The sequence below is a fragment of the Rhinopithecus roxellana genome, chromosome 14 (assembly GCF_007565055.1).
Source record: "Rhinopithecus roxellana isolate Shanxi Qingling chromosome 14, ASM756505v1, whole genome shotgun sequence".
In the NCBI taxonomy this organism is placed as follows: domain Eukaryota; kingdom Metazoa; phylum Chordata; class Mammalia; order Primates; family Cercopithecidae; genus Rhinopithecus; species Rhinopithecus roxellana.
Window position 1 is genome coordinate 18,297,856 of NC_044562.1, and position 12,454 is coordinate 18,310,309.

General features: G+C 42.4%; 1 protein-coding gene across 1 annotated transcript in view; it reads right to left on the minus strand.

The window, feature by feature from the left end:
* Positions 1 to 9,122, minus strand: part of PSMD1 (proteasome 26S subunit, non-ATPase 1) — a 123,919-nt gene extending 114,797 nt beyond the window's left edge. Inside the window, exons 1-4 of the mRNA XM_010362001.2 lie at positions 8,945 to 9,122; positions 4,698 to 4,741; positions 3,687 to 3,760; positions 3,334 to 3,503 (exon numbers count right to left, since the gene is read on the minus strand). Coding sequence (XP_010360303.1) covers positions 3,334 to 3,503; positions 3,687 to 3,760; positions 4,698 to 4,741; positions 8,945 to 8,960 — 304 coding nt within the window. The 5' untranslated portion in view covers positions 8,961 to 9,122. The remainder of the gene's footprint in view (positions 1 to 3,333; positions 3,504 to 3,686; positions 3,761 to 4,697; positions 4,742 to 8,944) is intronic.
* Positions 9,123 to 12,454: the final 3,332 nt, after the last annotated feature.

A 12,454-nucleotide genomic window follows, 5' to 3' on the forward strand; every position in this document is an offset into this window, starting at 1 on the left:
TTAATGAAACTATTAGTAATCTGAGAGTAAGAACTATGTCTAAATTGTCTCTGTAGAGTAATGGTGAAATGACTTGCAATGTGCCACAGGTTTAAAAGGCAATTCCAAAGATTTCCAAAAACTTTTCCAGTAACTGTAGCAGATCCTTTGAAAAACAGTCCTGTGTCGCCTAATGACAGTAATGCATACTGGAAAATACATCTTTAGGTGATTTCATCATTGTGCAAACATCATGGACTGAACTTACACAAACCTAAATGGTATATATAACCTACTACGTAGCTAGGCTATATGGTATGGCCTGGTGCTTCTAGGCTGCAAATCTGTATAGCATATTACTGTCCTGTATACTATAGGCAATAGTATTTGTGTCTAAACACAGAAAAGGCACAGTAAAAATACGGTATTGTACTCTTATGGGACATCTGTTGTCTATGTAGTCTGTCATTATGTGGTTCCTGACTCTATTTATTGTCTCAGTGTGAGGGAGGTGGAACCTATTTCTCCCAAGAAGGTGTCTGAACATTCATGCATAAGTGTTTGTGCCCAATTTAGCTTCCTATTTCACAATGATTTGGGTGCATGGAGGGGAGGGTGTGACATACTGAAGGATATCAATAGCACACCTGATAAGAAACATTTGTTCGCAATTTAGCTATATTTCTTTGCAATCACACCTTAAACTTTCTAAGTACAAGCAAAAGAAGGACATTTCCCTAAGCATCCCATCTTCATAAGGAAGATAAAACAGTAACCCAAGAGGAATGACATATACATTAATTATCCTCTCCATAATTCATTGGCTTGTCTCTTTCCCTTTCAAAGAGAAGTAAGGAGATGAGGGCAAGATTTATTACTTACAAACCATAGCCCCAAGAAATAAAAATAATTTGAACTAGCAGAAATGATTGTTGGCCTAAACAGATGACCCAAGTTAAATGGGTCTATATTTTGAAGGAAGCAGAGGACTTTTATAAATTGGAATATACTACATTCAAGATTCAGGTAGAACCATGAAGGTTCAGGTATAGTTAATAAGAACACAGTGGGCTGGGTCGGTGGCTCACATCTGTAATTCAAAAATCCTGGGAAGCCGAGGCAAGTGGATCACTTGAGGCCAGGAGTTCAAGACCAGCCTGGCCAACACGACAAAACCCCATCTCTACAAAAAATACAAAAATTAGCCGGGTGTGGTACTGTGCACCTGTCATTCCACCTACTTCGGAGGCTGAGGCACAAGAATCACTTGAACCAGGGAGGTGGAGGCTGCAGCGAGCCAAGATCGTGCCACTGCACTCCAGTCTGGGCAACAGAGAAAAACTCTGCCAACAAACAAACAAACACAGTGGATGTTATAATACAAAACAGACCTTAAAGAATTCCAGTTGTAGAAAATGTCCACCAGGCCCTAACGTGAGCTTTTTGAACCAACTGTAGTGAAGTGAGGAAACATTACCCCTACCCTATCAGAGAGGAACCTCAAAATTAGAACATTTGGGGAATTTTCCTTAGGTTATATAACTGAGGGGGAAAAATGTAGGTCCCAGATTTCAAATGAGATTCATGTTCTCATTCACCAGGTTTACATATATGTCATAAATATATCCTAGGTTTATAACTAAAACTCAGCCTCATTTCCTGCTAAAGCGTTGTCATAACTTGGAGATTTATGAGTCCTGGATTTTCTGGAGGTACTGTTTACGATATTCACTAAGACGTTAGAAAGCCTTTTCCAAATCCTATCTTGCATATCCCCTCACGAATCTCACTGACATCTTAAAAAATGTGCCCTACAAAACTAGAGCAAGGGTGAACCCTTCTTTTAAATAAATAAATGCAAACAACTGGTCTACTGATCAAAACTCACCTTCCAAAGGTAAAATGATACAGTGTTTAGAGACAGAGAAAGCATCTACCATGCCATAGCACTTCATACCAACAGTCCAGTTTAAAAGCACAATTTGTACAATAGTGGCATTGTAAGCATTTGTAGATCACTGTTGTAAAAAACCATAAACTTTCATTAAAGAAAAAAAAAAAAAGGTTGGCTGTGGCGGGTCACGTCGGTTAATTCCAACACTCTGGGAGGCCAAGGCAGGAGAACTGCTTGAGGCCAGGAGTTTCAGACCACCCTGGTCAACACAGTGAGATCCTGCCCCTATTTAAAAAACAAAAATCCATCAAATAGAAGAGGTAAGTAAGGTATTTCACCCTCTGCTTCCAGCTTAAAGTGAAGAAAGTACTCTAGTTTCAAATAATATGGTCCATCCTTTTAAGCCATCAGTTCTTCCCACTGGATTCACAGATGACAGCCCAATTCAATGAGCCTCCGACAGCAATAAAGTAACTTGCAAAATTTTCTTATCATCATAGCAAAAACTTTAAAAACATGAACACAGAATCCCAGAGACAGATGAAGATACCTCCATCAACCCCCTTGTGCAGCATTTCCCAATTTCTGAAAGAGAATACCAACTTCCTCCTTGTATGTGTTCAAGTGAATAATACAGATCTTCTATTAATCAGCAATGTGAAATATCTACACTGTACACTCCTGACAGAACATGCCCTTGAGCTCTCTGTACTATGAATCCAAAGTTTGATAAAGACATGTCTGAAGAGTATGCAGTCCCTTCTTTCATTTACTACATCAAGAGTTTTCAAGCATTTTTTTACGCTATAAAATCTTTGTATAAAATCTTACATAACTGGTTGAATTTACAACTCTGGTTGAAATATGTGTCAGAGAATTCAAAGCCTTGCCTGTGTGTTACCCCTTCCTTCAAAAATAAGGAAACAAGTAAAAAAACAATGGTTACATGTAGAAACAGTATGGGTTTTGGAGTGAGTAAAACCAGGTTTTAAATTTTATCCTCCTATTTAATAACCATGTCTTTATCATCTCAAAACCCAAGTTGTCTCATTTGTAAAACGGCTAGCTCCTTCCTCACGGGGTAGTTGTGGAATAAACCATGGTATGCAGAGTGACTAGCATGGTGCCTAGCACCACGCAGATATTCAACAATGGTTTCTTGTATTTGAAAAAAAAAAAATACATAAACTGGTACCACTTGTTACTCATAGTAATCTGATTTAATCTTTTCCTCTAACAGTATGCTTATTGGATTGGTGATCATCACAACCGCTGAGAACCAGCACTCAGTTGAAGGGCAGATCTAAAAACTCAGCCTGCATAAAATTATTACACAAAGATTATGAACTTCCAATTAAAATGAAATTTGGCAACATCAAATTCAGGAAAAAAGCTTCTATGTGCACTATAGCAAAAAAGAAGCCGACAAGATAAAGCCTTACCAGATAAATGATAATTACCTATAATAGTCTCCACATATTCAGAGTTATCATTGACATTGAAGAGGTCCCCCGCTCCAAGAGCATAATTCAGAGACTCCTCAAAAGCTCCCAGGTGATAAAATACTTTAGATGCCACCAAGGCTGCAAACTGCCGACTCCGGAAACCTTCATCTTCGTATAAAACCTCTCTGAAAGAAATTAGAAGTACAGGTCTAGCTCAAATTGTGGTTTTCCCTAAAAATCCCAAATCTAAATATTCAAGCCACAATTCAGTTAACAGCAAATTTCTAAATGAATCAATAAGCCACAAGACCCACACTGACAATTAAATTTGATCTACCTTATTCTGATTTATAAAAATAACTTCTTACATTTTGTCTACAGACTCGGAAATTTCTGCCCAGAAGTCATTAACAACTGCATTCAATTTGTGTAGTGCAAATTCCTGTAAAAGACAACCAAAATCCTATTTTGAGATAGACTTATCATTACACTTCCTTAAAAAATTATTTTCAGCAAATCAATGATCAAATCCTCAGTAATATTTACTCAAACTTTTACTCTATGACAAATATAAAAATTTACCAACTTACACTTTTTCTTGAGTTTACACATTTCTTTTCTTTTTCCAATCATCAACATTTTTCTTCTTTGAATATAAACAATTAACTCCAGGTTGCTGGTTTAGATGTAAAGGAATCAAGTATCTAGAGCCATTAGAAGTACATCCCAAATTTCCATCAAATAAAAAACTTTAAATATGTGAAACAGAAGCAACACCTTTTTGTGTTTTCTGTTGATAACGAAACTGGGGTCAGGGGAGGGGAAGGTGTGGTGGCTCAAACTCGTAATCCCAGTACTTTGGGAGGTCAAGGCAGGGGGATCACTTGAGCCCAGAAGCAGGAGTTTGAGATCAACCTGGACAACATAGTGAGACCCCATCACAACAAAAAAATTTAAAAATAGCTTAGCTGAGTGTGGTGGTGCATGCCTATAGTCCTAGCTACTTGGGAGGCTGAGGTGGGAGGATCATTTGAGTCCAGGAGGTCAAGGCTGCAGTGAACCATTACCACACACTGCAATCTAGCCTGGGTGACAAAGTGAGACTCTGTCTCAAAAAAGGAGAAAGATTAAAAAAAAAAAAAAGGAAATTAGGGGGCTATTCAAGTGCCGTAATGAGGTTTATTTGTCTTAGCTTTGTTAAACTCAAGGGAAACCAACTGCTGTGGCCAAAATACTATCCTCTCTGGCTAGGTTACAAAAATCGGGTACAAGTCAGCTAGGATAGCAACTTTAAATGATGGAAGATTACAGACATCACTAAATTCAAAAGGCTTCACAGTATTCACACTAAGCCTAGTTACTTTTTCTTTAATTCATACCTTAAGCTGTGGTTCATCTTCATCCAGAAGAGAAATAATTCCAGCTATGAGAGAAAAGATGTAACATGATTATGAAACACATTCTCACGAAAGTGGAAATTAACACCTGGTCAAAAATATATGATGGCTGAAAAACAATTTTTTTGAGGGGTAACTTCTCTAGGGGAATGATTATTTTTCTTTGAAAGTGTAAAGGTTTATATCTCAAGTTTAAGACTTAACTATATTATCAAACCCTCATGGCACAACATATATCACATCACTTGCCTAATTCAATGGTTTTCAAAGTGTGGTCCCTGGAATAACAGCATTAGCATTGCTCGGGAACTTGTTAGAAATACAAATTCTTGGCCCCACTCCAGATCTACTGAATCAAAAATTATGGGGATGGGGCCCAGTACTGTGATTCTTTTGCTTCCTATAGTTTGAGAACCATTGGCCTAATTTACTGATTAAAATGGGAAACTTTCCTGTACAATTTTAGAATAAAATTATTCATACAAAATAAATCAACAGTTATAAGATTACTTACAAAAATGGGAGCATTTAGTCATCGACTCAACAAGGTAAAATACTTCAATTATTTCAAGGTGTGTATATTATGGCACCTCTTTCCTATCACAAGTAACCTGGGTTTTACTAAATGATGAACAATCATACTCATTCTGAATTCACTTACCCAAGCACAGTGTTCTCCGTATGGCTTCTCTTAGTCTCAAGGTATTACCACTAACATAGGAGAGTAAAAGGAGTAATTGTCCTCTCCAAAAGAACACAGCTTGAAATACAGTCAAAAGTCAAAGGGATTATTGGAAAAATGATACGGGAAATTATTGTATTTAGACCACAAAGGAAACCACTCTCAAATGTTTTCCATGTGGGTTTTAAAATCATTCCAGAACACTGAGTTGAAACTGTGATTTGATTAAAAAGTGTCAAGGCAACTTAGTTAGATGTAGCCATTTCTAATGGACAAGTATAGGTTTGCCAAATAGCTTAAGCAGTCTTTAGAGAGCCATACAGGAAAAGACACAAAATCTACCAAGCAAAACTAAAGTAGCATAAAAGCAGATATAAAGAACCTCTTGGTACTCCAGGTTGGTATGACAAGTCCAGAACAGGGATTCTGAATGGACAGCACAGGGAACAGATAAATTTCAAAATTCAATCAGTGAAAAAGAAAAAATTGCAAACTAGTGATAAGGAGTAAGAGGACAGGCCAGAACGCTTTAAATGTAGAACAGATCTTAAATAACAGAACACCTAATACTAAAACCGCTACCTATCCTCAATCAAGGTATTTGAACGGCTTTTACCAAAAAGGGAGATGGATTTTTACATTCTTTGGTTTGGTTTCACTTATGACTAACTGGTTACATGATTGTCCTGGCTTGGAAACTCAGCCTCTGGCCACGGACCAGAACTAAATAAAACACACTCCATACATTAGTACTTCCCATCTTAAAAACAAAACAGAACTCTCTTCTGGAGAGGGGAGAGAATGGGAAAGCCCTAAGGATGCTAAAAACCTCTTATGCCATTATAGGAACTGAGCAGATATTGGTCTAAACTTGTTGAATCAATTGACAGAAATATTTGGATATTATTTACAAATATGGAGATATGTTCCAGAAGACACAGCTTAAAAGTTGGGAATAGTTGCCTCTGGGGATCAGGAGAGGGAAAGTGAGGTGGGGAACTATTGTTTTAAAGCTTTTTAGCACAACTTGCCTTTATGTGTCTGTATGATGTTTAAAAAAAAAACACAAACCCACTCAGTTTCACATCTCCTGCCTGTAAGCACCTATCTCTCTCTCTCTCCACTCCCCTGCATAGTCAAACCTCTTGAAAAAAACTAATAGAACATGTTGAGCTCTTATTCACCACTGTATGCTAGTGCCTAGCTACTGCCTGGTCAATAAATGAATGAACAAACTGACTAATCCACACCAGAACCATGACACTAGTCTGTTTAGCACCTGGGACAAATTCTAAGCCAACATGAGCCACAGGACAGAAAACAAAGTGACAAAATATTTGGAAGACAGTTGACAAGTAACCCAATAAGCTTCAATGGCATTAATAAACACGTACTATATGATCACCACAGAATCTCAGGAGAGGACCTCAAAAATTATTAGTTTTGCCACCTTAAAGGGGCTTAAAGTCTATTATATTGTCATCAAGTGCTTTGCCAGCCTCTACTTTAAAAACTCAAGGGATTGATGAATTGCTTTGACGAGCTGACTGAGCTCTTCAGTCAAGACATACTTTTGAATTTCTGCCATGCTCTCAGCAGTGTTCTAAGAATTGTGAAAACAAGCTTCCTGCTCAAAATTCTACCAGGGAGAGAAAGACAGTAATCAGGCAAGTAAACAAACAAGGCAACTACAGAGTTGTGGTGGAGAGAGAGTAAGCGTGTTTCAATAGAATGATCAGGGAAGGATAACATTTGAGTGAGACAAAAGACTGAGAAGCTAAAGGAAAATCTGAGGAAGAGAAGACTAGAAAGGAACAGAATGTGCCAGGGCCCCGAGATAGGAGAGAAACTGACATATTCAAGGAACAAAAAGGCCAGTGTGATTAGGATGTATTTACTACAAGACAAGGTGGGAATCAGATCATGCGGGTCCTTGGTTAACAGTCTGGATTTTACTGTATGCCAGGGGTGTCCAACCTTTTGGCTTCCCTGGGCCCCAGTGGAAGAAGAACTGTCTTGGGGCATACATAAAATACACTAACACTAACGATAGCTAATGAGCTAAAAAAAAAAAAAAAAAAAAAAAAACAACTTTGTGTATAATTTTCACGATATCCGCCACCACAGGTAAGAAAAAAAGTCCTTGACAAAGGGTTGGACACGGCTGCTCTAAACACAATGGAAGCACTGGTGGATTGTAAGCAAAGAAGTATTACGTGATTCAAGTTTTAAAAAGCATACTTCACAAGAAAAACGGACTGTATGGAGGTAATGGTCGAAAACAAAGCCTTAAGGCTGATATAGTAACCCAGACAAGAGATGAAGGTGGTTTGGGCCAAGTTAGAAGAAACAATGGTAATGGATGGATTTGAAATAGAATGAGGCCTATAAGTGGCTAGAAACTGAGTGTTTATTTGATCTGTACAAAGCTCTGACTGGAAAAACTTCCCGATACCAAACTAAAATTCATCTCGCGATCACTTGTATTCCTTGGGGACAAAAAGTCTTATTCCAGGTACAAGTGACAGCTCTTCAAATGTTTGAAAGTAACTATGTCTCCCAGTATCTCCAACGATCTCCTTAACCAATCCTCATAAAAATAAACTTTCGATCGCCTTACCATTCAGATTACTGTTTTCTGCTCACCAGTTTGTTTACAATAAAATCCTTTTTTTGTAGGTCAAGCACAGAGTAGGAAAATGAGAAAAGGGTATGTAAGCAGGCAAGGGAAAAAAGCAAGGCTCTGGACAGCTACAAGCAAGTCAACCTGTAAGGGGGAGCTGAAGTCTCCATTGAAACTTGATCTCTGTAACTTACTCCGTTGCAAAAGTCACTATGTGAATCTACCTATGCAATGGTTTGCGCGTATGAAACCTGCTCCGCAGATCCATCCACCTTTCTTGAATGTACAATCAACAGACTGAGCACATAACCTCGAAAGGGTAAGTAAGCTCTCAGTATAAAGGTATCTCCAAGGCGTCTTCACCGAACCCAAAAGTTATCTATCTGTTTTGAATGAACACCCTCGGGTCGGACCCAGAAATGACCCATCTCAAACCTAATTCCGGGTTTCATTCTAAGGAGAATGGAGCTCGGCTATATCCAAAAACACTTCTGTAGCTGTCAGGCTGCCTGGCCAGCGGGTTGCCTTACTATTCAATAGCACAGGGGCCCATCCCACCCCGACCCCCTGCGGGGAAGGACTGGGGCTGGACGACCTCACGCGGCCAAGAATGGGAGGCAGAGAAAAAAGAGAAACCCTTTTGGGGTAGGGGGAAGGCCCAGAAAGCCCCTCGGGTCCTGGCGCTGGGGTGTGGTTGGGGAAGGATGCCAAGGCGGTCGACCCGGCTCGATTCTCTCAAGCCAGGGAAGCAAGCAGTGGCCTGATCAGACTCCTAGCCCCCGGCCCGGAGGTGGGCCTTGGGCAGCGAGAAGCTGCCCAGGCCGGCGCTCCGTCGGGAGGTGCCCAGTCACCGGCCCTGACTCAGCTAAAAGCCGGCGCGACGGCGGCTCCTCCCTCCAGGCGCTGGCTCCGGGCCGCACTCACCGGCCGAGGTGATCATGGCTGCGCTCCTCACTCGCCCGTCGGCTCCCTAGCCGTTTCAGCTGCGCAGTGTATCTGTCAGCTCAGGACCGGCTCAGTTCACCGCGCCTCCTCGCTCCCCGGGTGCGCTGCTCAGTCAGTCGCCTCCTCAGGCCGCCGGCTCGCTTCTCGCCAGGACCCCTCCCGCCCCGGGGCTGCCCGCCGCCCCGCCTGCCGCCCGGCGCGAATTCTCCCCTGGACTGCGTCTTCTGCGCCACGGTCTACTCCCCAGTTCTCGCGGAAGGGTAAACGGAGAACACCATTGTTTTCTGTAAACCTCCTCGAGGTCAGGAGTACGGCGCGGTGGGAACACTGGTCTGCACCTGAAGTCAGGCATTAGAATGGCCACCCCTATAAAGAGAGGACCCCATCATCACCCGCCATTGCTAAGAGAAAGGGTGTTGAGGGGAGGTGCAGCATTGCAAGCAGTGCCACCTGCTGGTGGGAGGTCTCGCTGCAGCACATCTCCCACCAGCCAATACTTGAGGAACTGGGGCAGCGGCAGACAGCGTTTTTTAGAAAAGTGGCTTTCGATTGTCTTCTAAAGCAAAACCCATCATAAAAAAAAAAAAAAGAAAATCCCCACAGAAGTGCTTTATTATAATAATGAATCCACAAGTAATCATTGGCTTATTATAAAGTTAAACAATGAAGGTTTTTACTTACTTTTGGAATAATGTCCAGTGTTGTCAGTGTATTAAAATGTGCAGTAGTTATATGGTGAAAGCCTTTCCAAGGGAGAAAAAATGTCTTCCATTCTTTCCTTGTATCTGCCTAGGTCCTCTTTTACCCTGACGGCAGTGGGTTCTTCGCTTCTAATACATCTTCAGAAATTTGAAATGGCAGTTGCAATGGCCACTTGCAGTCTTATACTAGCTTCAATAAGCCAATTTATTTCAAGAGTCAGTACTGAGAAAGTCTTGACAAAGAATAGTGGCAAACGGTAGCATTTTTCAGCCACTGGCCATGCACTATCAAGTTAAACTCTTCAATCGGACAGCGATGGCAAGTTCATTTCTACGGCCTTCTACCTAACCTAGGGGCACAATCAATGTCTTGTGGCTGCCAGCGAATTAAATGTGCTTGATAACACATTTTGTTCTATGTGTGAGTTAAAAAAAAAATTAGAATTCTTAAACTGTGGTTGTTTAAAATATATTAAATATAATTATTGAACACTTTTGAAGAGCCTGTGGCTCAGATTGAAAGGCAGGGCTCGAGAAGATGTGCATGCAAAGGAAACAGATTACTTGGGGTGTCATTCTACAGAGGCACTTCTTTTTTTTTGAGACGGAGTCTCCCTCTGCTACCCAGGCTGGAGTGCAATGGCGCGATCTTGGTTCACTGCAACCTCCACCTCTTGGGTTCAAACGATTCTCCTGCCTCAGTCTCCCGAGTAGCTGGGACTACAGGTGCGTGCCATCACACCTGGCTAATTTTTGTATTTTTAGTAGAGACAGTGTTTCACCGTGTTATCCAGGATGGTCTCGATCTACTAACCTCGTGATCTGCCCACCCTGGCCTCCCTAAGTGCTGGGATTACAGGCGTGAGTCACTGCACCCGGCTCTACAGAGGCACTTCTACCAAGCCCTCACATGAAGACACCTGTGTGCCCCAAACCCCTAGAGGATTCACAAACAAATGCCAACAGGTAATGAAAATGAGTAAAGCAGGCCCAGCAAAAGAAAATACAAGCTCCACAGGATGGCGAATGGCAACTAACAGTGTCAAGGAGGCACTAGGGGGTAGTGGGGACTGTGATAAAGAGTGAGTGCCTGGCAGGGCACAGTGGCTGACAACTGTAATCCCAGCACTTTGGGAGGCCGAGCTGGGTGGATCACCTGAGGTCAGGAGTTCGAGACCAGCCTGGCCAACATAATGAAACCCCATCTCTACTAGAAACAAAAATTAGCCAGGTGTGGTGGCGGCTGCCTGTATTCCCAGCTACTTGGAAGGCTGAGGCAGGAGAATCGCTTGAACCTGGGAGGCGGAAATTGCAGTGAGCCGAGATCGCACCATTGCACTCCAGCCTGGCGATAGAGTGAGACTCCGTCAAAAAAAAAAAAAAAAAAAAAAAAAAAAGTGAGTGTCCCATCTAAAGAGAGCAACTGCTACTCAGTTCCTGCCAAGAATGCAGGGTGACTGTTGGAAGACCTATGTTTTTTTCTAAGAGAAGCCAGAAATCAGAATTTCATGCAATATCTCCAGAATTTTAAATGTTGGCTACTAATTCAACATGTTTTAAAACAGAGAGGTGGTCAACGTGCCACCTCTGCTCTTCAAGGAGAAGGCATTCTGTATGAGAGGACAATCCTGTCTTCCACTTGGATGTTGTGTGTGTCATTGCCACAAACCCATGTGAGCCTCACGTGAACCTGTGAGATGGGCAACAGGGAAGAAGCTTGGACACAGACATCAGGCTCCTTCTCCCGGGGGATTCTGTTCTCCCTCCTGGGTGACTGGCCCATGCCTGTGGCTTCTCCCTCTCCAGTCCATTCTGTATTCTTTAGCCGGAGCAATCTTTTTGAAACTCAACTCTGATTAATTCTGCTCCTTCAAACCTTCAGTCCCCATCTTGGACTCTAGTTTTTTTTTGCGTCTTTCTTCTGTGTTTCTGTCCATAGCCTTCTTCTCACTCCCCGCATACCCTGTAAGAGTGAAATGCCATTGGCTGCTGTGCACAAGGTGGTGGCTCATAAAACGTGTCTCTACTGCCCTGCCCTCTCTCCTGAGAACAGACTCACACACCTCCCGGGCATCTCTGCTTGGTGGAGTCACAGGCTCCTTCAACTCAGTGACCTCAAAGTTGTGCACGCTATTGTGGCCTCGGAGTTGTGTGTCTCCTTCCTTGACCTCAGTGTGGGTGAAGGACATCCATCAGCCACTGCAACAGAAATCTGACTCTTCTTTTCTCCCACAACAGTCAGCACCAGATCTCCTCTTTAATCTCTCACACCGGCCTCTCCCATCCTCACTCCATTACCCAATAGTTGCCTCCCCCTCTTCTTTCCAGACCACGACTGCCTCCTACAGCCTTGACTTCCTGCTTACAGTCCCAGAAGGCTTCGGTCCACTCTTCATAGCCAGTCAGGAGCATGATCAGAACCAACAGGAGCACGACTTTCTCCTCCAGGATGGTGGGACTGTCTTCATGTGTCTGCAGTGTGGCTCTGGCGTGCCACACTCCAGCCATCCTGAACCCCTGAAGCTCCCAGAGTGGCTACATGGCCATGTACCTTGTCGCTGACCTTTGTACCTGCTAGTGTCTCTGTCGTCAAGGCTCTCTCCCCCACACTCCAGGTTAACACCACTTACTTTGAGTCTCAGTCAGGCGGCACCTCCTCCTGGAAGCCTTTCTTGGCCCAGCCCACCATGGGCTCCCTTAAAGCCTTTACTCCACACAGCTGGTATCACATCTCCTTGCCCTGGTCCCAACTAGACAAGGAACTACTCAAGGGCAATGCCACATCTTG